This window comes from Corvus hawaiiensis, chromosome 2, assembly GCF_020740725.1.
Source record: "Corvus hawaiiensis isolate bCorHaw1 chromosome 2, bCorHaw1.pri.cur, whole genome shotgun sequence".
In the NCBI taxonomy this organism is placed as follows: Eukaryota; Metazoa; Chordata; class Aves; order Passeriformes; family Corvidae; genus Corvus; species Corvus hawaiiensis.
Window position 1 is genome coordinate 88338817 of NC_063214.1, and position 26009 is coordinate 88364825.

General features: G+C 38.8%; 1 protein-coding gene across 6 annotated transcripts; it reads left to right on the forward strand.

Annotated features, from left to right (window-relative positions):
- The first annotated feature begins 552 nt into the window (after nucleotides 1-552).
- Nucleotides 553-20071, forward strand: CRLF2 (cytokine receptor like factor 2). Of its 6 annotated transcripts, XM_048324305.1 has the most exons (11): nucleotides 553-633; nucleotides 923-996; nucleotides 3312-3401; nucleotides 10431-10510; nucleotides 10939-11050; nucleotides 11759-11931; nucleotides 13499-13638; nucleotides 14365-14527; nucleotides 16537-16651; nucleotides 17688-17772; nucleotides 18946-20071. In XM_048324305.1, exons 2-11 carry the CDS (start codon nucleotides 926-928, stop codon nucleotides 19216-19218), a joined length of 1302 nt encoding a protein of 433 aa, XP_048180262.1. In that variant the 5' UTR covers nucleotides 553-633; nucleotides 923-925; the 3' UTR covers nucleotides 19219-20071. The 6 variants fall into 6 exon arrangements, with proteins under 6 accessions (XP_048180262.1, XP_048180270.1, XP_048180277.1 ...); XM_048324313.1 differs by lacking the exons at nucleotides 923-996; nucleotides 10431-10510 and having other exon boundaries at nucleotides 3232-3401; XM_048324320.1 differs by lacking the exons at nucleotides 923-996; nucleotides 10431-10510 and having other exon boundaries at nucleotides 559-633.
- Nucleotides 20072-26009: the final 5938 nt, after the last annotated feature.

Here is a 26009-nt window from a genome sequence, read left to right on the forward strand (position 1 = left end):
TCCTTTGCTGAACTATGTGGTGATCCAAGACCCAATTAACACCACCAATGAAATAATAGAAAGGGGAATAAAAAGAGAGGAAGGAAACTGATGAAAGTTAGCAAGGGTGCTGGAGGTTGCAGCTGACAAGTGCAGCTGCCCAAGAGCTGCTGCTGTGGGTGAAGGAGCTGGCAGAGGGCCAAGATCTGTTTGTGTGGTTTGATCCAAAATGAAAAATGAAGTCAAAATGGCTTCTTTTAATTCACTTGCATTACTTGCATTGTTCTCATCCTCTGTGTGTCTTCCTAAGACTTTTCTCTTCTGACAGTCAGCATCAGAAGCCCTGGCTGCTACTTTTCAGCTCACCCTCACCATTTGCTTTCCCTATTCCTCCATGAAGTTGCCGGATGGATACTGTTTCCTCAGGCCAAGCAATCCAAAACTGCACTGTGCGTGAGCCCTGAAAAGGAGCCACATTGTGACAATGCTCTGTCCTTGTACTCTTGGGAGCAATGACCCAGAGGACACGGACAAGTTAACCAACCACACTCCTGCAGGCAGCCAGAAAAAATCCTCAGAGAGAACAGATCCCATGGTATCACTCTCAGCTTTTCATCAGTTCATGGACTAGGATCATGAAAAAAATCAAATCAGGTAATCAGAGCTGGCTTCCAGTAAGCAGAACCTGAGGCAGGTGGTTGGGCCAGTGGCTGCCTGCACGGGGGGGGAGATGGGAGGTGCTAAAGCCCTACATCCCTCTAGTACCAAATATGATATTTCTCTCAGCAGTAGCAAAAATAGCTCAACAGTGCATCGGCTTAATATGAGCAGCTTGTTTGACCTAGATGTTGTCATTTTTATTCCCCAGCACCTCAGCCCTAGGTTTGGGTTCCAAAGTAGTAAAAAGAGAAATTTTGTTTGACTAATTTTTGTTTGACCTCAGTATATGAAAAAGAAGACAAGACTGGTGAGAGGGATAATTACTTGTGGTACCAACATACCCAGTAGAAGGAAATGGTGAGTGAAAATGTGTTGTCACTTGAGAATTAGACCTTGTTTTAGATGTAGTGTCTCAAAATCAAAATAATTATAATCCAGACGGTATTTTAGATATCTTTCCTTTGTCTGTTGTCTTCCTCTATCCCTTCCCTCCAAACAATGAACTGCCTTAGGAGGTCTGCAGTCCACTGTGTTTTACCTGTGTGAAAAGCAGAAAGGGACAAAATTGGCTCCGTCACACTCACATGTTCTCTAAGGAAAGACATGACTCATTTTTTGGAAGAAAAATGTGTTTTTAACCCAGATGGGGACATGTGGGTGTTGCCACGTCCTGGGGAACCAGATGATTTTTGACCTTTGCCTTTGTTTGTTTACGATGCTGACTTTTGCAATGCTGACTCTGGAAACCATGAGTAATATTAGCTTTCCATTAACTATCACCTAAGACCTAGTTTAGTATTTCACTTTTGTGTTGCTTGTTACTTTAGTTCCAGGAATTAATGACTCCCTGAAGGAACCTGATCAAAGCAGGGACCAGACAGTTAACAGAATGCTGTATGTATGTCAGACAGTCGTGCTGAGGTTTCCAAGAATTACTGAGATTTGAATGGGTCTTCCTGGGACATGCAGATTTTGATGATGTGACCAAGCTGAAAGAGGTCTCATTGGACAAACAGTGTTGTTGGGTTAAAAAGGACAGTGAACATTTTAGGGAGGGATCTAAGAGGAATGAAAACAAGCCTAAACAAAAATCATGGCAGCACTTCTGGGTGTATTCCCAGCCACCCATACCTAGTACCATGCATGGCAGACAAGCTGTTACTCTTGAGAAATTTGAAGCAAAATATAGTCTAGGGGTCTCTGGCAGGCAGTGTGGTGTGTGCGCCCAGGGCACTTCACATGCACCATGAGTGACTTGATCACCTGCCCAAGAAGATGTGTGAGAAGGAGGTTACTGTGCATTTTCTGATGCAAGCACAGAAAAAGCTCAAGACCAGCTAGGAAAAATGACCAAATTGAGAACTGTCTGAATGGCAGATCCCAGAGGGTCATAATCAATGGCACAGCGTCTAGTTGGAGGCCTGTCACTGGTGGTGTCCCCCAAGGTTCAATACTAGCCCAAATATTGTTTAACTTATTTATCAATGGCTTGGATGAAGGGGAATATGCCTTCTCAGCAAGCCCACTGACAACACAAAGCCAGGAGGAGTGGCTGATACCCCAGAGGGCTGTGCAGCCCTTCAGAAGGACCTCGACAGGTTGGACAGATGGGTGGGGTAGAACAGTCTTAAATTCAACAAAGGCAAATGCAGGGTCCTGCACCTGGGCAGGAATAACCCTGGGCACCAGCACAGGCTGGGGGCTGACCTACCTGGGAGCAGCTCTACGGAGAAGGACGAGGGGGTCCTTGGACCACAAGCTGTCCATGAGCCAGCATTGGGGCCAAGATGGCCAGTGCTGTCCTGGGATGCATTAGGAAGAGCAGCAGCAGGTCGAGGGAGGCGATCCTGCCCCTCTACTCTGCCCTGGTGAGGTCACATCTGGAGTGTCCAGTTCTGGGCTGGTGAGCACAAGAGACGTGAAGCTGCTGGAGAGGGTCCAGCAGAGGGTGACAAAGAGGACTGGAGCATCTCTCTTATGAGGACAGGCTGAGGGAGCTGGGCCTGTTCAGCCTTGAGAAGAGATGGCTGAGAGGGGGCCTCATCAATGTCTGTCAGAATCCGAAGGGGTGGTGCCCAGAAGAGCCAGGCTCTTCTTGGTGGTGCCAAGCAATAGGACAAGAGGCAAGGGGCAGAAACTGATGCACAGAAAATTCCACCTGAATATGAGGAAGAACTTTACTGTGTGTGTGACTACACACTGGAACAGATGGTCCAGAGAGGGTGTGGAGTCTCCCTCACTGGAGATATTCAAGAACCATCTGGACACAACTCTGTATGATGTGCTCTGGGATGATCCTGCTTGAGCAGGGAGGTTGGAGCAGATGACTCACTGTGGTTCCTTCCAACCTTGCCTGTTCTGTGACTCTGTGATTGATTCTGTGATTCTGTGTGGTCACACCTCTGCACAGCTACCTTGTCCTGGTTTTCATCAGGGCTATGGTCTCCTCTGATTGATACAGCTGTGAGAAGATAAAGCTAGCAAAAGAGATACTCATATTCTGAGGGTTTGGGTTTTTTACATCGTATGGAGAAGGTCCTGAACTTCTGATTTGTTTGTAGCTATAGATATGCCATTTTTTATTTCCTTTAGTCATTTCCTCCAGTTCCCTCCAGCATCTGATATAAAGTGATCAGTGAGTCCAGATATTATGATTGCTCATCTCTTCACAGTCTGTTGTGTCATTCCAACCATGAGACCCATCTTTCAGGCATATTTAATGATCTTCATACTGGGCAACCTTGTGGCTTCTCAGTCTTCTGGTAAGTTCAAATCCCCAGATATTTAATTAAGAAATTGATTTATCAGCTAGCAATATTTCTGTGTATATTTTACTTCATGTGTTACAATATTCAGTGCTTTTCTTGTTGAAAAGAATTAACCAAACAAAAATTAATATCTAGCAGAAATTAAAGTGGTCTCTTAAAGAAAAAAGATAACAGATTTCTATGAAAGTTTTGTAACAGTAGATTGCAGCCCAAAAAAGTCTAGCCTTCACTGAACAGAGAAGGGTAAAACACATTAAAGGTAAGATTTCTGCACTTAAAACTCTGAAAGAATGAACACTATGGGAAAAGATCAGCAATATGTTGCTCCTGAGAAAGCATCAAGGTAAAAATACTACTGTGGAGCAAAATTATTAAAGAGCAGTTTTTTGGCTGCCTAAGAACATCTCTATTTTAGGTGTTTGTCTGCAATGCCATTACTTATATCTCGTCAAAGATAAATGCATTATTCCAGAAATCAAACATAAAGCCCAGCACCTTCACCAAAAATCTAATCCTCACTCTACTTAATTTCCCACAAGTTCCCTGTCATTAATTTTATAAGGAAAAAGAAATTCTTTAAAGTTATGATCTCATCCTATCGACCTATAAATCAGCTCTCTGTTCTGCCATACATATGGTAAATACCATTTTTGACAATGCTGCATCACCTGATTATCCAGGGTTTATTGTCCCTGTGAGTCACTGGCTGTCCTGTGAGGGAAGGTGATTTCCCTGCCCTCATATGCAATCACCTATAGCCATGCTGTGCTGATGGCATGCCTTTGTGGAATAAAATTTGAAAATTAGTGTTGTGATGCATATTTTATGCAGTGTTGTGATGCTTAGCAATGGTCAGTGATCTGAAAAAAAACCCAAAGCACTGGTGGATTCTAAGAATTATGCTATGCAAATTATATCTTGTCTCAAAATGTCTATAAAAAACTTTCACTTGCTGTCTTTTTCCTCTTCTTGAAAAGATGTTTTCTGTTCATCCTCTGCCCTATACAATTCAGCAGTCTTGTGCACAAATGGCAATTTCACCCACATTTGTTCCTATTAAAACAATGAAACTGTCCTTCATCAACCAACAGTATTAAGGGTCACGAAAGACTATAGGTTCAGATCTGGGTCTTGTTCTCCAGCAGTTTCTGTACAGTGTACTGCAATATGTGGAAGCTCAACATGTGGTTAGTTATCAGATTTCGTCAGTGTAAGGAAATCAAAAGTGGTTTATCTTCTTTGTTATGCATCAATGAGGTTGCAACTGTTCCACTACATGCATGTTCCATTCTGTTATCTTTGAAGATTCATATTTTGCCTCTCCCTTTCTTTTTTTTAATTTCTTCCATGACATTTAGACTTTTTATATGTTCCCTTTCAGCAGTATTTTTTCTCAGTAATAAACTTTGAAAAATAGAAAGGAGGTGGAATATACTTGCTCATATTCTTGATCATGGTTGTATCTGCATAATTTTTTGCTCAAGGAAATTTCATTTTTTTTTCCCCCATAGAAGTATTTTCTCCACACACCATAGTGGCATTTTCCATGCTTCTCTGTCCTGAGAAGAATTAGGTTCCCAGCAGGGCCTGTGAAGTTAAAGTCTTGTGTGGAACCTTACCAGTCCCTGTCTGGTTTAATGGAAGGTATAGACTTGGAAAATTCTCTCTGAAGGTCTTGTTCCAGGGCACTGATATGTGTCCTGCAGCACTGCAGCATGCTGCATACCCAGCTAGACTAGCAGATCATCCTCAGACAGAAAGTTGTGCCACCATTTTTAGCCCAGGGACTGCCTATTGTAGCGGGTTCGGTTTGAACTGGGCAGAAACACCAATTTAGTGTAGTGGTTTGGCCCAAAATACTCATTACTGTTTATCTTCTGTGAGATAAGAATTAGGAGAAACGCAAAGCAGGCACCAAACTTGAAAGAATATAAAGAAGTTTATTAACAGACCTAAAAGAAGGAAAAAAAATTATACCACACCTTTGGAACTCTCCTCCTCCCCCCACCTTCCACCCTTCTCCCACTGACAATGTAAAAAGAAAACCCTTAAAATGTTCAGTCTGTTTACCACTTCCATAATAACCTTGTTCAGTCCATTTAGAAACAGAAGTCTCTTCTTGCTCATGCTATGAAAACAGTATCACAACAAGACAGCCGCCCACTTCCAAATGACTTTGTTCAGTCCATTTAGGAAGAGGAGTCTCTCTGCTCGCATGTGAGTCCCTTCCCCCGACTTGCAGCTTTTCCCGCAACTTCTTTCGAGGATCCACTCTTGAAGTTTTTTGGGGTACAATTTTAAGGTTGAGCCGTTCAGAAACAAAAGTTCTCTTCACCCATCTCTGGGAGCATTTCATCTCTAAGAACAGACGCCCTTCTCCTTCCCTGGGAGCAAAGGGTCTTCATCATCTTCATCTTTAGGACTATCTCTGGGAGTATCTCTAGGAACTGAGGTTTCTCCTTTCTCATTTGGAGCAAAAGTCCTCATCGCTTCCATCTCTCCCTGTCCAAACTTCTCATGAAATTACAGCTGCGTCAGCATCTGCCTATCTCAGCGCAGGTGCTTTTGCTTACGAGTTGAACATTCCACCTCCCATATCTTCATGAAATTACAATGGGATACTCTGATATATCATAGCTTCACAACAGAATTTCAGCTTTAAGCATCTCCTCTTTCTCTTCCCTCAGGTTTTCAGCTCTTCACAGCACTAAAAGGGTTAATCTCACCTCGGCTTTGCAGCTGGAATGTGGCTTATCACAGTGGGGGGAGGGGGGGAGGGGAGCCGGGCTGCTCACAGAGCACAGAGCAGGGCTGTGGGGGGTTCCATGGGTGGAACAGGGCCCATTGGCTCCAGGATGGCCGTGGCCCGGCCCGGCCTGGCCCAAGCAGGGCCTGGGCCAGGCCCACTGGCCCCCGCTCAGGCCCCACAGCCACCTGTCCCAGCACCGGAAACGAGAGAGAGCTTGGGGGAGAGTTTGTCCATTCTTAAGTGTGGATCACAGAGGCGGTCACAACTTTAAGTGGCTTAAAGAATTGTCCATATTCAAACTGGCCAGCTGGTAGGTTCTGTCAGGTCATGGGGAAAGCTGTAAGCACTCCTTTGCGAGAACATCACTTCCAAGACTAGGCTAGCTAATCCATGACATTATTCATAATATTTTTGACCTTCTCATCTGTCCATTATTATAATAGAAAGAACAATTATAAATGTGTTGCTCTGGTGTATTGTATGCCTCCCAGATCATAATTAGAAGGAGGCTTTAAAAAATTGCAACTACTGTGGGAGAGCTGACATATCAGCTGAGAAGGATCCATGATGTCAGGTCTGAATTAAAAAAAAATTCCATCATAAATAGGGAGACAAATGGTCTCCTCTATTCTTTTTCTCTTTCCTCTAACAGAAGATACAAATGATTCTGCCTGCAGAAGTATAGCTGTACAGTTGCTTAAAACCAAACACCTTTTCAGTTAATGGCAAGGAAAACATCATCAAAAAGAAAAAATACATTTCAGATAAAATACATATTCTCAGAGGATTTTATGTCAATTTAATCTAAGCTTTAAAGAAACTCACTTAGGTTACGCATCTCTTCATGCTGAAATTTAAATTATGCAACATATACATGTTATAATTTGAAAAGATACATGCAAATACTCTACATTTACAAAAAACACAACTCACACTACATTCAAAAAGGCTTCAAAACTCATGAAATTAGGAAACACAAAAGAAAATTTCTCTGACTAGAGCTCTGAAAACAAAGTCTTTAATGATAAAAGATTGGCAAGATTCTGTCCTACATACCTACTTAATTATGTAGAGACTGATTTATTATAAAATTCTTTAAAATTAGAGCACAAGAAAGATTATGTACATATCACCAGATGGTTTTATTACAATTTTTATTCCATGTCAATTAACTTTTTATTTATTGTTAAAGAATTTAATAATGTATTGTCTTCCATTTTAGTACATAAATAACTTCAGCTGTTGGAGTTTGCATTTTTATGTTAAAATCCCAGCATTTCAATTCACAATATGTAGGGATGTTTTGCAGAAAAAGGTTCTGATCTTAGAAAGATTTATTTATGTTGTGAAGTTGATACAATCTGACCAATCCTGCTGAAGTCAACTACTCAGAGTGTGTGCAGTTAGGCCCGTGAATAAATCACTGCAGGGTTGGAGCCCATCTGATATTCTTTGCTATACAAAAAATGTTCATCACCAAACCCAAGATTTAGTCTTCACCTCTGAATTTCAGCCTCTAATAATAAGAGAGTTATAATACATTTGAAAAAATAGAGAATAATGAGTGTTGTTTAAGGTTCAGAATTAATTGGTGTCTTTTGTTACCTTCCAACAGGCTAGTCAGAACAGACCCTTAGTTTTCACTTAATGTCCACTTTGTATTCTGTGGAAATTCCATGTGATTCCTCTTGTTTCCTTACTATTATCCATCTCTAAAGCCAGTCATATCTCAACTAACTCATTGAGAGTTTGAAGAGATCAAACTTCCTATTGAAAGAATGTTATGGGTTTCAGATCTTTAATGCTGGTGTCCTTTTCACATTGGTATTGAGGGAAAATGTGGCACCCTGAAAAAGGATTTCAAGAATTTGCCTGCACAGAGATGGAAGGGTGGCTTGCAACTTTACCAAAATCTTTATTTCTCTGCTGGCAGATTGTAGGATATATAGTTACAGGTTCAAGGAGATTTCCAAGCATACATCACATATTTAAGCAAATTCAGTTTAATTACTGTCACCATAGTTATTGTCAGATGAGCAAAAAAATTTTAGATAAGCAATTTCTATGTGCTCTCTCTCACAATTAATGAACCTGTGCTATGCCTCTTAATTCTAACAATTTCCCCATAAATATAACTCTCAAAAAATTTTAAAAAGTTATTTATGCTGCCCAGTAAGATAAAATTAATTCAGAAAGAATAAGCATTCCAATATTGTTTTAGCACTCTGAACTTGGAGGGATAAAAATCATAGCATTGCAGTTTTTTCCTCTTTGAGATATTTAAACCAAGCTTTTCCTCTCCTTGCTTCTGTTACGGTGTTCTGTATTTAGGTTATAAACGCCTTTTTCCCTCTTCCTTCCTTTTTTCTGTACCTGTACAGCCCTTGTGACCAAATTGACTGAACACCTCAGATCGATTGGGATGGGAAGAGACTTTCTGAAAGGGGCATGTAGAGACAGGACAAAGGGCAATGGCTTTAAAATGAAAGAGACTAGATTCAGATTAGATATTAGGAAAACATTCTTTACTGTGAGGGTTGTGAGCCACTGAAGCAAGTTGCACAGAGAAGCTGTGGGTGCCCCATCCCTGGAATTGTTCAAGGCCAGGTTGGATGGAGCTCTGAGCAGCCTGGTCTAGTGGAAGGTTCAAAAACATGCCCTACAAACAGCATTTTGTTTTCTGTCATTGTGCCCAACTATTGTACACATAGAAACAGCATCAGAAATTAATTTTGAAATTAATTACCCTTGAAAATATCTAATTAAGAAAGCAAGTCCTATTCCTGTTCTTATTTTTATAATTGAAAGATGATTATTAACAGATCTTTCTCAAAGTGAAGATACAGGCAATCAGACTAATTATACAAAAGTAAAAAGTATATATTTTGAGAATTGAAAGGATTCATTCTATAGTCATAAAAATTATCTCAGGACATTACAATATTCTCCATTCACTAACATTTTTTTTTTTTTATGATGTCAATTTTATTTAAGGATGGAGAACATGTAATTATACACTTAATACACATTAAATATACATTTAACTACTTTTCTAGAAAATCTAAGTCCAAGAAGTAAAGGATTTCAGTTACACTATGTACTGCACAGCAGAACCATGCTAAAGTAGCCCATAAAAATTAAAATGTGTTAGTGCAATCACAGACCAAATGCATTGTTAGGCACTTTGCCATCATATTTCTTAGTGGCTTTAGTAAAAGACAAGATCATCTCTTAGACCTGCAGAAGGGAATTACGAAGAGCTTAAAGTCTTAGGAAAAATGAGCTACGTAGATAATTTGTTGCAACAGAGGTAGAACTGGCTGGATAAACTCCATTTTGTTACACCTTTTAAGGTTTTCAACTTCTGGTTTTGCCTCAGCATGTAAACAAGATTTTTCTGTTTGAGAAAGCAATACAGAACAAGCTTGCAGGCATTAGGTAAGAGATGGAGGAGTTAGTTTCAAGTCCTTTTCTTGAATAAGAGCAGAATCTTTTTTCCACAGCTCCATGAGCCACAAAGCAGAAACCTGAAGGTACATCTACCTCGTATGTCCTGGATTTTTGTCATAACTGTCTTGAATGGTTTTGACAAAACTATGTGTTACAACACAAATACATCTCTATTAAAATGTTCTGACTAACTGTAATTAGAGTAGTCATAAGGAACTTAGACACAGAGATATAGGCATGAAAATAGGCAAAATGCTTACTTGAACCCATGTCTCTCTCACATTCTTTGTGCTAATTACAGAGCAAAAGATAGCAACTGTGAGAATAGTTATTCCTGATACCCGTGAAATAATCAAGATGACTGGATGTAATGAAAAGCTCATAAGAAATATTTTAAAATTTTAAACTCATCCAAAATCCAAAGGAGCATAAAATGTACACGGCAATCAAAGCTAAAATCCTCTATTCTCCTTCTAGACAGGAATATTCCAGCAAAGATTTTTAGTGGTAGACACTTCACAGCTGGAGACAGCAGTTTGCAAATTTTACCTTCTAGTGGTCTCTTGGGGATACATTTTCTTTATTCACTCAAGTAAGCACAATTTCACATCTTATATAATGCAAAATAAATAATTCTTGATATAGAATGGATTTCTAATCCTTTTGCGTTCTTAATTTCTCCATTTCTTCAATGTCAGGTTTATCTTCAGTGTCTGATTGTGGAATCCTGTGTCCCTACAAGACCACTAGCAAGGAGATGAGCAGAGAGGAAATAATATCTGCCTACAGTCAGAGGACATTAAATGATTGTGCTTGTATTTCAGGTGGAATGGGCCAGAGCAACATATATCAAATATGCACCCACTTGTGCTGATCTGCTTTGTGTTCCTGTGGGTCTCGACTGGTTGGTACTTCTGGTGTTAGCTCCTTGTTTCTTACCATAAACATTTGACAGTTTACACAGACATTCCCTGTAGCATTAGCTCCCAAATAGTTTTCCTCAGCACTTATTACGAGGAAAGTTGTGCTCAAGGTATAGGCCTTAGGAACATGCCCAGTTTTCACCTTTTGGTCCCAGGACGATGTGGCCAAGACTCTCTCTCTCGTGTCACTGTGCATGCCTTCATTTCACTATTTTGAAATGCTAATATAAACCTCTCTAGGTTATGTTAATCTCTTCCCTTGTATTTTGGATGTTCTTATGTCTTCTTATTTTATGATCATCTGAACCTATTGCATACGTATCTTTGAAATACTGATTGCCTACTAACGTCAAAGGACGTTTTTCATACTCACTCCTGAAATCATATTCTCTGTAAATGTTCTGAGCAGGTTGGAAACATGCCATCAACACCACAATAATCAACTTCAATAACGAGAAGATGCAGATCACATGGGCAGCAAGAGAGCTTTTTCCCAATGAGAATGTGTCATTTTTTTACACGTGAGTATTGTCAGTGCCTAGTCCTCTATTGTTAAAGGATTTACTTTGGGAGAATGAAATATCCAAGTACATTCCAGTCTTCTGTGAACTAGAGATGTTTTTAACATTTGTTAATATCCAGCATGAAACCTGTTTATATTCACAACCTACAGAAGTGTACAAATCAATAAACCTGGTGAGTAATCAGTCACAACAGAAATTATAAGAAAGATTTGTCCCTCTTCCATCATTGTTATAAGTGCTAATGTTAATAACAATATTGAAAGTGTTTTTTCCACATATGTGTATATATTTTCCTTATTAACTGACATCATTAATGATTAACAGAAGTGTAATATTTTGGTTAAAGACAGTCATAGTGCTTATCTTTGTTTCTGGGTTGTTTATGTGAAAGAGCTTTTCACGCTACAGTCCTGGAAACAGGATCATGAGAGCATCTGTTTGAGCAAGTCATTCTCTTATTAGAAAACAACAGCATGAGCAAAACTTGATTATTTCAGACTGCATCGAAACCCAGGGCTGGAAATTCAGTGAAGTTTGGGTGATGAATTCCCTCACACCACTGTGAAATTTGTCACTTCAAGAAATACCATGCTCATGCTTTCCTTGGTAGAGCATCTGAAAATAAAAAGAAAGAGCAGTAAGAAAAGTTAATTAACTTGTGTTAATTGTTAAGTTTTCCGTTTACCAATATTATTTCATTTACAGATTTGATGAAGGCAAGCACAAAGTTTGGAAGTCATGTACCACCTATTTATTGGATCAAGATTATAATTCTGGATGTCTTTTTAAGACAGAAGGACCCACCCTTGCCATCTCTATCAGGAACAGCAAAGGAAGTGAAGAGCTGTTTTCTAAAAAATTAAAATCTGATTTTTACAGTAAGTATGAAAAATCATGACTATTTTGGCAGTTTTAGTATCCTCACTGATTCTCCAGTTCTCTAAGTTTGAGAAGAAATCAGTTATATGGCCTATAAAATGTTATTAGTGTGCATGTCAAAACAAAAATATAGTTATTTCATGTTGATTTTTGTTCCTTGCTGTCACCAGTAGTTACATAGGCTTGTGTGCAGCTGCAGCTAAATGAGATAACACAGGACAGTCATATTTGTCCCAAAATACAGTTTCAAAATCTGAATGAAAATGCTAAAAATATATATATGGGTGTGCTTTGTCCTGTGCAGGCCTGCTCATCAAGAAAACAAATGATATTTTTTTGTCTTAGTGTTGGCTGTGTGATCTTTCTCATACTGTCCACCTTCATTCTTTTGCCATCTTTCATGCCATGCGAGGCAGAAAACTGCATCTTGTCAAAGATGCTGTCGCAAACCCATCACTGGATGCCAATAGAAATTAGCTGAGTGGCTCTGGTACAGTCCAGCAAAGTAAAAGGGACATCCTACTACTAGCATAGAGATGATGTTCCTATTTTTATTAAATCCTTCCTGTCCCCAAATACATATTTCTCATTAGTGTGAGATTAGTTTATGAAAAAGTTCTGGAATTTCACATAGCTACATCGTTCAATGTGGAGGGATTTTTTTTTCTAATAGAAATCACACAGAAGATATAGAATGGAGAATTATCTGAAAAAAAAAGATATATTCCAAATTTATTAATAATGTTTTAGCAAAAGTGATTAAACACAAACCTGCCAAGGTATCAAACTTTGAGAATACTTTTATATCTCACAATTTTACCAATCTGTTAAATTATGGAAAACTGCAGCCTGAGCCTCAAATTTTCACTATTAAACATCCAATAATAATAAAATTAATTTCAGAAGGGTTAGGTAACAAAGGACAAACATCAAGGATCAGACTGAAGTCTTTAAATCAGGAAGGCAGAATTTTCACAATACAAAAAGACAACTAAAGGATTGACAAAGCAAGTAACACTCTTTTCACCCCTTTATTTCTCACTGCTGAAGACTTACCAGCTGCATGGGTCAAACCATGGAGTTGTCTTCAGACCCTCTGAAAATGGTGAGAGGCAGATACAGTTGTGTGTAGGCATGAACCCAGTGCTTTTGTAGATGCCCCACCATAGCCTGCATAGCCTCCAGCAGCTGCACAAGTCTGTCTTGGAGGTTTTGTGGTACTGAATTTGTCACTAGATTTCCAATGAGGAAGCTTTTTTCTTTGTCTGGATCTCAGGGAGTATGAGGAGACTGAAGCCCTTCCTTAAGTAGTTACAATAGGTTGCCGACATGAGACAGTTACTGCCTTTGAATGTGGCACCTCAAATGGTGACCAGTGTCATGGTGTCAAGCTCCATTTTGATGTTTAATAGGGAGGTCAGCTGCAAAAGCAAAACCTCCAAGAAGAAAGTCCACCTTCTTCACTTACTGCTCAGTGTAATATTGAGTCAAGGAAGGAACAAAAAAAATTTCAACTGTAAAGTGCTTTTTAAGAAGCTATAGCAAAATTTTTTCTCTTCTTCTTAGTAAAGCCAAATCGACCAGAAAATGTGACCTTCTTCTGGAAAGAGGACACTGTTACTGTAAGCTGTAACAAACCAGAGAGAGCTGCAAGGTGCTTGAGACACGAGCTTCAATACAAGAGCAAGTTTGACAAAGAGTGGCAAGTGAGCTCTACGTCACATTTTTAATCAGCACTAGAAGGAGTTGGAAGTAGTATATCCAGAATATAAAATACTGTTGTTTCCAAATTTTGTCCCATCCTATATTTTCAAATATAACTGGTAGCAGAAAACATCCAGATTTTTAGGACCCTGGATTTCTCCATGCCAGAAATAATTTGCTTTACAAGTTATAGACAGTTGCCATGCAAAGACCTGAGGGAAATCTAAGGGAAAAGTCATACATTCAGGATAGACGAGTTTGGAAAGAAAGAAGAAGAAAGCAGATTAGGGAAAAGAAGAGAGAAAAAGAAGAAAAACTAATGAGATAGTATGAAAAAATAAGAAATTACACAGGATTTTTATTTCTTCTAAAATTAGCTGTAAAGTATTTCCAAATGTTATTTAACTAACTTAAACTTTTCCATTCTCAAATATAATATGTAAATATTTTGTGGATTGGAGTGTCTTTGTATATTGCAAATATGCAATTGTAACATAGTGCACTATGCAATGATGGCTATGACCTTCAATATACCATACAATGAGGAATGGATACGAATAGTCAAAAGTCAATCAAGAAACAGAATTCTTCAAAACTCAGAGAAGTTAACATTCAGTTCTGAGATTTGGCATTGACCTATCCCTTGCCCTAGTTGTGATCATGACTAAGTGCAGCATTTTGAAGCACTATCTTGAAAACCAGAATTAACGATACACCTTCTTTCTCAGTCCAGAACTTCTAAGTGCTGCAGTGTTGCTGAGCAAGGCTTTGATCCAAAGAAGTGCTATTCTTTCCGGGTCAGACTGGGGAGGCTCGTACCATACTGCAACGTAGTTAACTACACCAGTGACTGGGAAGCAGAAACATTTTGGATGAATGGCATGCTATTAGGTAACAGCTAATTCTCATATATATATATATATATAAATATTGTCTAAGTGCAAAAGAAGAAGGAGTGACTGCAAAAGAAGCTGGAGACATGCAGCAAATGAATGTTGCACTATTGTGCTCCATCTTGTCTTATCAAAGGAAGTTCATGTGAATGTTTAATTGTGCATGTTTAACCCTGTCCAGTTTGTTGCTGATGGCCCCTAAAGCTATCAATTTATGTCATAATCAGCAAAGTTAAGAGTGTTCTCATTATCTGTGTTACTATAGCGTTGAGGATCCTCCAGTGACAGTCATGAGAGGGCTCTGTGGGTATGGGTGTTGAAAGGGGATGCCCACATATGATATTTGGATATCAAATATGAACTCTAAGAAAGTCCCTGATGTCCAATTCTTGAAGGCAGTTTGTTTTGCAAGTACATCCCATTGAACTACAGGACCACAGGTCACAGAAGTCTGATGCTCAAGGGTGCTGGAATGATTGAAACAAGGAGAATGGAAACAAAAAAAAGAGCTTGAAGGGAAACAAAGCCATTATCAGCACCGCTTTCCTACCAGACAGTTGCATTTAACTGAGTGTGACTGACTTTAATTAGATTGTCAATGTAAACAGTATTTCAACTGCTTATCAAAACCAAAACCCACATTTGCTGCAGTAAAAAAAAAAAAAGACTGTACACAATACCAACACATTTATTTTACCTCAGCACAAAGTGCTACCCACTAGGCTTTGTCAGAATTATGAAGCCCTCCGTTGTCCAGTGTAACAAGATCTAAGTTCTCTAAAATGCAATGGGGTATTAGCTCACTTGAAGACAATCTATGTACACAAAGCTGGGATGAAATCCTGGAGCATAGGTAGCCTGTGCCCTCACAGCCACAGTGCTGATCTACAGAGAAAACTCTTCCACTATGCAAATTGGGAGCCTGCAAGCAGGTCCTCAGGTGTGGCTGGCAAATGCCCTTAAATAAGGGCAATGTCTTCCTCCACACCTCTGAGGGCAGACAACTTACCAGCCTTACCTGAACCATTTGACAAGAGGCTATCAGCAGGTACCTGCAAGGAAGGACAGCACAGAGGAGACTCAGTGGTTAAGACATTCTGTGTGTCCCTAGATCAGAATTGACATTGGCACAGCCCCTTCACTGGGGCAAGCAGTTTTCTTCAGGACTTTAATGAGTTATTAACTCCAAATCTATAATCAGATAAAGCCATGAAGCTTTGAGGAATTTCATATACTCTGAAGATGTCACTTAGGGTGGGGAGTCTCAATTTTACTTGTGGTTTCCTGGCAGCTAAACAGAGCAGGGAGGTGGAACAGGTTGGACAGTTGGTCCTGTATGAATAATCATCCAGGGTTTTGGCATTTTTGAGGAGACCAGAAGGTCACTAGCAGGAGGCAGAGTTTTGAAGTTGCATTACAAAAACTGCAGGAAAACCACTGAGAATGCAGAAAAATGCACAAATTCATTAGTTTTATATACCTGTGTGTTAAGTGTTAGCTGGCCACTAGTTACTTTCTGGGTATCAGCTCTTGTGGTTTGCTGGCTCTTTGTTTGCTGGGCTTGTTTATTTGGTTTCTGTTGGGAGAAAAGACATTTGGGCTACTTGTAAACTTGCATTTGCAGCTTTAGTGATTGTAAGTAGGCATATGTAATACAGATCTTAGCACAAAGTTACTTTATCACTGTCAAGGCAATGATGATGATGAGTAAAAATACTTCATTCATTTATAATGTACTTACATTGCCCATAAGCCCCCTCCATTGTCCTATACTAGGTTAATTTAGATAAATAAAAGCACAATTTTATTTTGCTGCAAGGTTTGAGGAAGTAGAGATTTTCTTTTCAGTCTCAATTGAACAATTAAACTTGTCTTATTTGTCCTTAAAAACTTTTCTAGTTTTTTTTCTTTTTTTAAAAAAAATTCAACATTTTAGCATGATTAGGAGCATTTACAGTTAAAGCAAAAACAATTGTTTTGACATACTCTTTTTGTGATTATTCTTAGATTCATGTGATGATGATACAACTTCTCAGTCAAACACAGTAATTGTTTTAAGTTGTTTGCTGGCAGTCCTTTTAATGATGCTTATCCTCCTGATTCTTCTGTGTAAATGGAAGAGGTAAATTTGGATTTATTGGTTACTACTAAATAGCCATGTCATGAAAATAGAGCTATCATTCAGGATGAAGCCTCTTAGTGATCAAAATTCTTATCAAATAAATGAAATCATTGTGAAGATGTAGAAGTCAGTAGCTTAATTGCTATTTGAGCAATAATACATCCTGGCCTTCCAAACACCAAGGACTTCAATTTGCACAACTGAAACAATTCTGGTAAAAGAAAATGTTTCAGGATGAAATTCTGTCTCTTCCACTTAATTTCTTCTCTTTTTTAGAAATCTAGTTAAATCCTGAGAAGCCAATTATTATAGCTACTCCCCCTGAAAAGACATTCTTTTGTGTAACCTCCATAAATCTCAATGTCTATTTGCAGTAGGAAAAGTCAGCTTGAGCTTATTCAACTTTATTAAGACAATATCAATATTTAGATTGGCAGTTGAATAATGCTGTTGTTGTTTAGAATTTACAATTTAAAAACCCCCAAACAACTACCAAACAACAAGTAAACCAGCAAAGTCCCCAGATTTTTTGCTTTTTTGGTGGGAAAAAAGCACCAAAAGTTACATATTTTCAGAGATGAAAGTATTTTTCACTCTAATCACGCATTTAGTTCATAAATTGATTTTTTTCTTGCATTTCCATGTTTCACATTTATGTTTGTATTTGCTAAGTCAGCCAATACAGCTGGTTGCTGCACCATCTTCCCTGTCTAGGGGAAGGTGACCAGAAAATGCAAGCTCTGACTACTGCATCAAGCAGAATAGCACATGCTGACTAGCTGGAAGTTTGTGTAAAGTCTGGATTTTGCTAGACTAGGGTTGGGTTGAAAATTCATCAAAAAAATACTCTTAGCCTGATGGCCTTCTCAGACTGTTATAACTGCTTTTTGACTTTAGAACACATTTAAAAGAAACTAAGAACAGAGTACTGTCATGTAAAATGTATTTGTGGGTACAGAACTGTGCTGAAGTAGATTTTTGCATGAATAGCTGTGCTATAACAAAACACCCATTTTTTCTTTTTTTCTTTTTGCAGGGTTCAGATGTCAATCCTGCCTGCTATACCAGATCCAAAATACCTATTTGCTGATCTCTTCAATGACCATAATGGAAACTTACAGGTAAACATCACCTTCTTAGCAGGGCTGTGAACTCCACAGTGTTGTGAATAATTTGAAAGTAGCTACTGATTCTTGCTCTGCACAGATAGACAAGCACCTTCTGACCCAAGATAAAAGCCTCAAAGCCCTTCCCCAGCATCACCAAGAGGGTCCACAGAGCAAATACCAGAGCTCATACAATCAGTGCAGCATTGCTTTGGTACTGTGAAAAGGCACTTGCTCTAGAGACAGAGAAACTGCTGCAGAAGAATTTAAAGGTGTCCAGAGGCACAATATCCACTGAAATGACCTCATGATGCTTGAATCCTTTCCTGCGCATGATAGGTTAGGGAGCTTGCTTCAACCTGATCTTGTCCTTTATATTTGTGAAGCGCTGAGACACTTTGGAGGTGTCAGTCACAGTAGGAAACATCCTCTCTTAGCCATGGAGGTGCAGGTTCACTAACCCTTTAGATATGGAATGGCTTTCAAATGAATAGATTGCAGTTTTTGGTTTTGTTTTCTTAATGCTTCTTGTGAGTCCCTGACATCACATATGTGGTGTAGTTTTCTGTATTAGCTGTATTAGTGTTTACCTTAATTGCTAGTAAGTTTTCTCTAAAGGGGAAACAGGTTAAATATTTACATTTTCAAACCAAATGAAATACCAAAAAGCAGTAATAATTTTTAAGTGACAAGCTGAAAACTTTTTCTATAAAAGACAGCTTTAAACTCAAAGTGAAGAAGAAAGATACAAATTCAAATTAGTACTGCAGCATTAATACAGATATGCTCTGTAGCCTAAATCTTCATCTAAACTTACTCTTAATTTAGATTAAGTCAGGGTTTGGGTCAAAGAAAGCATGAGTCTATCAAAGAGGGTACACCAGATACTTTACACATCCAAGGTTTTCTAAGGTGCCTCCTTAAATACAAAGATGTATTTAATGTGGTCTCAAAAATAAGTAGGAGTTTGTATGCAGTTCTGGAATCCTGTCTGCTTTCCTGTCATTCTGTCTGTCTTCTTTCCTGCTATCTTATGTCCTGCTTCTCTACATTGCTTCCTTTTCATCTTCTCCATTGTGGCTTATCCTGGAAAGATGCCAACATGAAAGGAAAATTAGTGTCTGTACAACCAGGTTTCTTTTGATAGATAACTCATCTCCGCCAACCTTAACATTTTAATTTTTCTAGGAATGGTTAGACAAAAATAACCAGGTGGTGTTGCAAACCAAGCTAGAATATGAAGAGCCAGAGTCCATCACTGAGGCAGAAAGCCAGCAAGAAGATGGGAAGAACAGTGACAAACAGGAGCCTCTGGAAAAAACCTTCACTTTTTCAGGAGCAGCTGAAAATAATGACGTCAAAGCAGCTGAGATTGCCTGCCTGAAACCAACATCCAACACTATGACTTCCTTTGCTGGCTTCCATATTTTAAGCAATGATGACACTTATGTGGTGTTATAAAAGCTGCATAATGCAGAAGGCGCTAGGAAATTCCATAACAGATCCTGATGAGTTTGGGGGAGTGACTGAATAGAAAAGGTCGTCATGATAAGATTCACATCAATAAAGACACTGGGCTGTGTTATCTGGTTTTAGATCTGTACTTTCCCAAGTTAGGATCTCTTGGGCAGACTCACTGTTTGAAACAAACTCTTGACAATTTATAGAGTTAGTATTTGTTCTTCTGATTGGGGTTTATCCCTAAGCCCCATTTTCCCGCTGTGGACAGGCAAGGACAGAGCTCCTCCATAATATCTGTCAGCAGAGCTGAGACTTAGTCCTTCCACTTACGGAGTGTGTAGAGCAGAGCAAACTGCACTGTTGTTCTTCCCAAATGAAGAGAGAAAATGAGGAGATTTTGCTGTCTTGTGTAAAGAGATTTTTGTTGTGTAACTTTGCATTTCATGGCACGCCTTAAAGGTTTTATAGAGAAGGAATAAGCTGCATGTCTAAGAACAGAAGAGTGAGGATGTACAGTATTGAATCACATTTTAGCCTGCAGATACTGCTGTGTAGGCAGCTTCCTCCAGAACAGCAGGGCTTCACGTGTTTCCTCTGAAGGTCGTGTTCTCTGTATCTTACAGCCTTTGAATAGTCAGCATATTACAGCCTTTATTTTAGAAAGCTGAGGGTCATTTTGAACAGTATTTGTGTTTAACTGAGTTGCATGTACTTCAAACTGGGGTTTGGTGCAATCAGAAGCTGTAGACCCAAATTAGGACTTCTTATTCATATTGCATATACTAATCTCTTGTTTTTCTTTAGAAAATGGGGGTTTGGGGTTTTTTTTTAACAAGTTTTAAAAAATAAGTTTAGAACAATGTTTTAAAGTTTTCTAAACGTGCCATCTTTTAAAGTACATTTAATTTCAAATTTAAAATGCAATATACTAAGCAATCAGACTTCACAAAAAAAAATCTTGACTATTCTGAGTTTCTCCATATCACTTATGCTACATGCTGTTTGAAAGCAAATTTTGTAAAAAAAAGTTAAGTGTTGAAAGTATATATGACCCGGTTAAGCAGATACAGTGTGATTATATGTTGAATTAGCTCCAGTTATCTACCTACCTATCAGTCAGTCATTAAATGACTTTATCAGTTGGCTAACCTTTGCCAATCACATGTTTTCATTATGCAAACACCCTGATTTATTGTGCAGACTGGAAATTGCATGATCAGAAAGTTACAGTGACAACTAAAATATTTTAATTTAGTTCTATAAAAACTTCAATTCCAGATCTTTTCAAGAATAGTAAATAATAATATGGATCATTATGTGCCAAAATCTTTGTCTAGGTGTTCCAGTTTGTTTTAAAAAGAAAAATACAGAAATTTCCTGGACAACAACTGAGAAACTTAATTGGAAGGACAGTTCAGCCACACTCCCCAAGGGTTTTTTTGACATTGCCTCAGATTTGACTGTTCACTAACAAGATGAACATGCTAGCAAAGAATTTCCCATAATCCTGAAAACAATTTTGCCTTGTCCTATCTAAAAGAGGTGTGTGCAAGTTTGGCAGGGGGGGGGGGGGGACATTTTGTATACTGCACACTTCTGAAAACTTTTCTGAAAGCTAACAATGCAAAATTTCAGTAGCACTGAAAGTAAGGATGCATTGAATTTTAACCTAATTCAAGCCCTGTAAAATTTGATGAGCAGAAACTATCTCAGCTCAGCTCTTCTTATATGATATAAATTGCCATTATTGCATAAGAACCAAAGAAGTTACAGTGAATTACAACAGACAAGAAGCTGCTACAGTAATGATTCTATGAATAAAGAGGGAAGTAAGGCTCGGAATATTTTGTTTAGTTGCTTCCTCTTCAATCGACATCATATGGTTGCCTGCAAAGCTAGCTAGATAATTTAATTAAACCACTTTCTGTTGGGTAAATACTTGTCTGTCTGAATTCAAAATGTTTTAGTACATTTTTCTGAAATTTTACTGTGAAAAAAAGAGGGGAAAATCATGTTGAATTTTTCTGTTTAAGCAGCTTTCCTGAAATGTTATAATCATGTAAGTTTTTAGTACAAGCTATATCTTGTATTATATTTTATAGATGGAAAGGGTTTTTCTGTGCATGTATACAACCATGCTTACATTGCATATAATATATTAGAAATAAAACAAATAAAACACCCACATATCTCAAATATTTATTTTTAAAAAATCCCCGAAGAAGAAAATAAAACATTATTGGCATTCAAAACAAAACTCTCCCCCCACCTTAAAAAAAGGAAAAAAAGCCTTCCACTCCTTAGAAACTCCACAAGAATGCCTACAGAGGGATGAAGCACACAATTAAAGGAACAGGAAAGCTCTTCCCCCAAGTACTGATGCTGATTCTATCAAACATGGTAGAAGAAGACACATACCGTATTAACCACACTCATTGTTTGAGGGTATTGGAGGCTTCCCTAATCACCCCTTTCCATCTGCCATTTTCCACCACTTTGTCATCACTTTTTCTCCCCTCCCGTCCCCTGCTGTCCCCTCCCCTGCTGTCCCCTCCCCTGCCGCCCCTCCCCTCCCCCATATAGTCACACAAATATGCATCCCATCTCTCAGAGCAGACTTCTACAAATTAGCCAATTAACAGCCAGACAGGAAAAGGCCTATTCAGTTCCCCACAATGAGAAGAAGGGTACACAGTAACTTTCACAGCTTTGTTCTTATTTATTCAAAACTTGTAATGTTCTTCAAAGGCAAGAGTCCCTCAGATGCCACATCTTGTTCTCACATTATATCCCAAAGAAAGGGAAAGGCTTCATGTGGTAGTCCAGACTAACTGAACTGTATTTTCTCAACAGTAGAACAAACATACTGTGTATTCCTTCTTCGTGTAATTTATGTGCTAGCTATACCAGTACCAGGCCAATTCACATTGAAAGATTGAACATCTCTATGGTTTGCTTTGCTTTTCATGTCTAATTTTCAGTGAGAGGGAAAATAGGAGGAAATAATGTTTTTGTTAAAATAAGTAACAGAACTTACTGGAGCCAGTCTTGTAACTTCTACTTTCCTTTTTTTTGTTGTTTGCTTTTTTCTTTTTACAATGGTGCTTTAAAAATTATTTGGAAATATGTTTTGCTCAACTATCAAATGCATAGTTTTAACCAGAAAATAGTTGCTTCTTTTGTAATAAACCTAGAATCTTCTTAGAGTGTGTTTAAAAAAGCTTTCAAAACCATTCTTCCTTTTTTATTTTTTGGTAGCTTACATTTTTACTGTCACTAAACTCAGCCATGCAAAACATAGTTTATTTTGCTTTTCCCTTTTTCAGAAAACAATGCAAACTGCAAAGATGAAACTAGAGGGTCATGCTCATTAAATGCTTGAAAGACTGGACTATAGATTTTTTTTTTTTTTTTTTTTTTTTTTTTTTTGAAAAAGCCACATGGGCCTAAACTTGCCAAAATACCAAGGGCAAGAAGTCAGCATTTTCTGTGGGAAAAGAAGATGTGACCCTAACTGACCTTTTGTCGCTGAATATCTAAGTACAGATCTGTCACTGACTAACCTAGTGGCCGAAACAGCGGTATTGTGCAATAAGAGAAGAAATGCAAAAATTAATCCTCCTCTCCTGGAAATTTCTTGTAGCACTTATGATTTGAGAGCTGGGTTAGTGCCACCTGCACAGCTGGCTCCTGCCTGGTTTCTCACTGGGAACTGCTGGCACAAGATTTTGTGGGTGGGAAATAACTGCACACTCACCTTGACCAACAACTGGTCCCTGCATGCTTCCACGCTTGCTGTATTGCAAGCTTGGAGAGGAGCCCTAAACTGGTAACATGAGAAGTTACTTCTGTTCGTGGGTCCTCTCTCCTCCTTACCTGAGTGCATCAGGATCAAGAGAAGAGGCAGAGGCAGAACCTATCTTCCCTTCATGCCCTGCATCTCTGAAGGGAATGCTCTATCATGGGTTGTAGACAAAGGAGTCCTGTGTCCCCTCCCTAGTCAAACTACACAATTTCTTTTTCAAATAAAAATCCCCTGGATAAGTGACAAGATTCATGTTTACCTGCTGTTTGTCTGGGGCTTCTAATTTCCTAGTCTTAGAAGATGAATGTGAAAAAGAAACAATATGCACCATGTTAAAAAAAATCTCCCTATATAAATCTAGGCAGGCTGAAAATGTTGTCAGAAGATGAGCCAAATAATATCTTTACATTTCTGAAGTACTTCATATTATAATTATATTTAATAAAAGAGGGGGAAATATTGTTTCGTGACTATTTTATTACTTTTTCTTTCTCTCTTTTCTTTGTATCAGTATGCCCCAGTATCACCCATTTGTTGATAAATGTTTTCCTATTCTACATTGGTCTGCAAAAGTCTTCTGTTAAAAAGTAGCATTTATCACTGTGTTCCTGGAAGGTTATTAAAGCAAGAGCATATTCAGTTTCAGATTTTTGATAAGAAAGCTAAAGGGGTTGACAAATTGTAGGCAATAGGTCATGCAGGGTCTACAGACAGAATGAGCTCTCTGCATTAACTCTCTGCACTGCTAGGAAACTTTATAAATAAGAGGAAGCATTTCAGCACAACCCCCTTAAAGGATAAGATATTCCTAAAAATGTTAGGAAGTGCTGTTAGTATATCTCTTAACTCAGAATGAGGTTAAAGTCACTAACAGGAAGATGGAGAGGGACAGGTATTCCCTGTGCTGCTGTGTCTTGGCATAAACAGCTCTCCTTTGTCCAGTGATTCTTTTAGTGTGATGAGGTTTATGGAAAAAACATCAATTCCCTTTTTGGTGGGTGTCTGCATCCCTGGGCTGTGGAGTCATATATCCTTTTACCCCTCTGAGCCAGCCAGTCTGGAAAGGGGCTTTTTTTTCTGTGAAAGAGCTGAGCTTCCAAAGAAGGATGGAAACAGCACATACAAATGCACCATAGTTTTTAATGAGTATAGAAGGCCCTTCTTACTAAAAAGAGCAGTGAGAGCCTGACTTCTACACACCCTGTGAATCCTTTAAATGTTGAGCTATAAGGTTAAGCAAGGAGAGGGAGAGGCAGAGGGAGAGGGAGAGGCAGAGGGAGAGGGAGAGGGAGACGGAGACAGAGACGGAGACAGAGACGGAGACAGGAGGCCCTGTAAGATGAAGGGAAAATTTCTATTCTGCATGCACAAGGAGGCCTGTTTAAAGCTATGATTGGTCAACGACATCAGTAAATAATGCTTTCTACCCAAAATTCTTAAAGGATGATTTTCAAGTATTCTACCTCAATTTAAATGCATTCATAGAGGCAGTGGGACACCACAGCCACTTATGCAGATTACACAGGCATTGCCCAGAATCTCTCAGATATCCAAGAGAAACGCAGACCAGCACAGCAGAACCAGGCATGCTGGTCTGCTAGGCAAACAACCACATTTCCAGTGCATTAAATTATCACAGACCAGATGAAACTAATCAATACAGACAAAAGTTCACCTCTACTTTATAGTAAATCTTGCCATGAGCAATGGTGTTACCATTAGAAAATGGATGTGTTTTGGGATTTCTCTCTCTTTAGGTAGCTCAGTTTCCATTTCCATCTGAAAGATTCTTCATCCAGAAGTTATGAAGTTGATTCAAGCTTACTGTGGGCCTACTAATATCTGCTCCACTTTTGAATATGTTACCTTTGTGTATTGAGCCTGCCTGGGGTTTTTGCATTATAAACAAGGAAACAACACCCCAAATAGCCTGGCTTCAGGTTTGCGTATGAATCAATAGAAAAGCAGAATACAGCAAAGTCAGTGGAAACAGATGTTTTTGTTTCCTATCATACTCTGCACATGTTGTTCATAAAGGAACTAAAGCTGAGTTGGGGAGCTTCTTGTGAAATTTTCCCCCCATTCATTCCAAAATATTTGAACTTCAGTACAAAGAACAGCAGTAAACAAAGGGTCTAGCATATGGTTGATAGCAGAGTTATCGCTCATGGTATCTCAGTGCGTGCAAATATCTCCTGTCTCTTGCATGCTATTTTGCAGAAATAGCAGGTGTTAGATCACAATCAACAGCACAAAGGATTTCAACACCCAGGTCCTGGAGAAGATCTCCACATCAGAAAAGACTCAGTGGTTACCACCTCCCAGACTAAAACAGGTAGCACAAGTAATATGCTATAGATTAAAAACAAGAGGTAAAAGAGGCTGTCAGAAAAGAGTCTGTATTTCCTCTCAGTTTTGATTACATAAGAACTGTGAAGTTATTCTACATCTTGGGTAATTAAGCCAGAATTGTTTTCAACATTAGCACCCTGGCTGAGGTGCTCCTTCTGCTGCCATGGCACTCAGTGGGAGGACTGTACTCAGCAGTGAACTCAAGGGAATGGAGACAAAGTGGGAGCATTGAAGTGCCATAGCATTGACAAAGCACGGACAATTGAATGTGTTTCAGTAGTACAGTTGTACCTCAAATGTTCTGTGTCAGCCTTTTATGGCACCTTTTGGTTTGATGTGACTATGTGTTTAAAGAGACCATGCAAAATATTTTGCAACACACCCATAAATCTACTTCAGTATTAATGGGCTCAGTTATACGTCAAGGATTAATTTAGCATCATTTCCCTGTATTCTGCTTGGCAGTTGGCAGAATCTGATATCTGTTGAATGCAGAAAGAAAATCCAGTTGATGTTTTTTCTGTGGCAAGATATTTTGATGTGGTTCTATGAAGCTGAGGAACCAAATGAGTTGAAAGGCAGAGAGCACAAATAACCTTTTGTTCCAATGATGCTTATACAGCAACAGGGAAAT

Excerpts from the sequence above, each read along its gene's own strand:
- CRLF2 (XM_048324305.1), top strand. The coding sequence starts at position 926 with ATGAAAAAGAAGACAAGACTGGTGAGAGGGATAATTACTTGTGGTACC. Across the intron at positions 3,402-10,430 it reads TGTGGCTTCTCAGTCTTCTG|GTGGAATGGGCCAGAGCAAC; the intron begins GTAAGTTCAAAT and ends CTTGTATTTCAG. Across the intron at positions 11,932-13,498 it reads ATTAAAATCTGATTTTTACA|TAAAGCCAAATCGACCAGAA; the intron begins GTAAGTATGAAA and ends TCTTCTTCTTAG.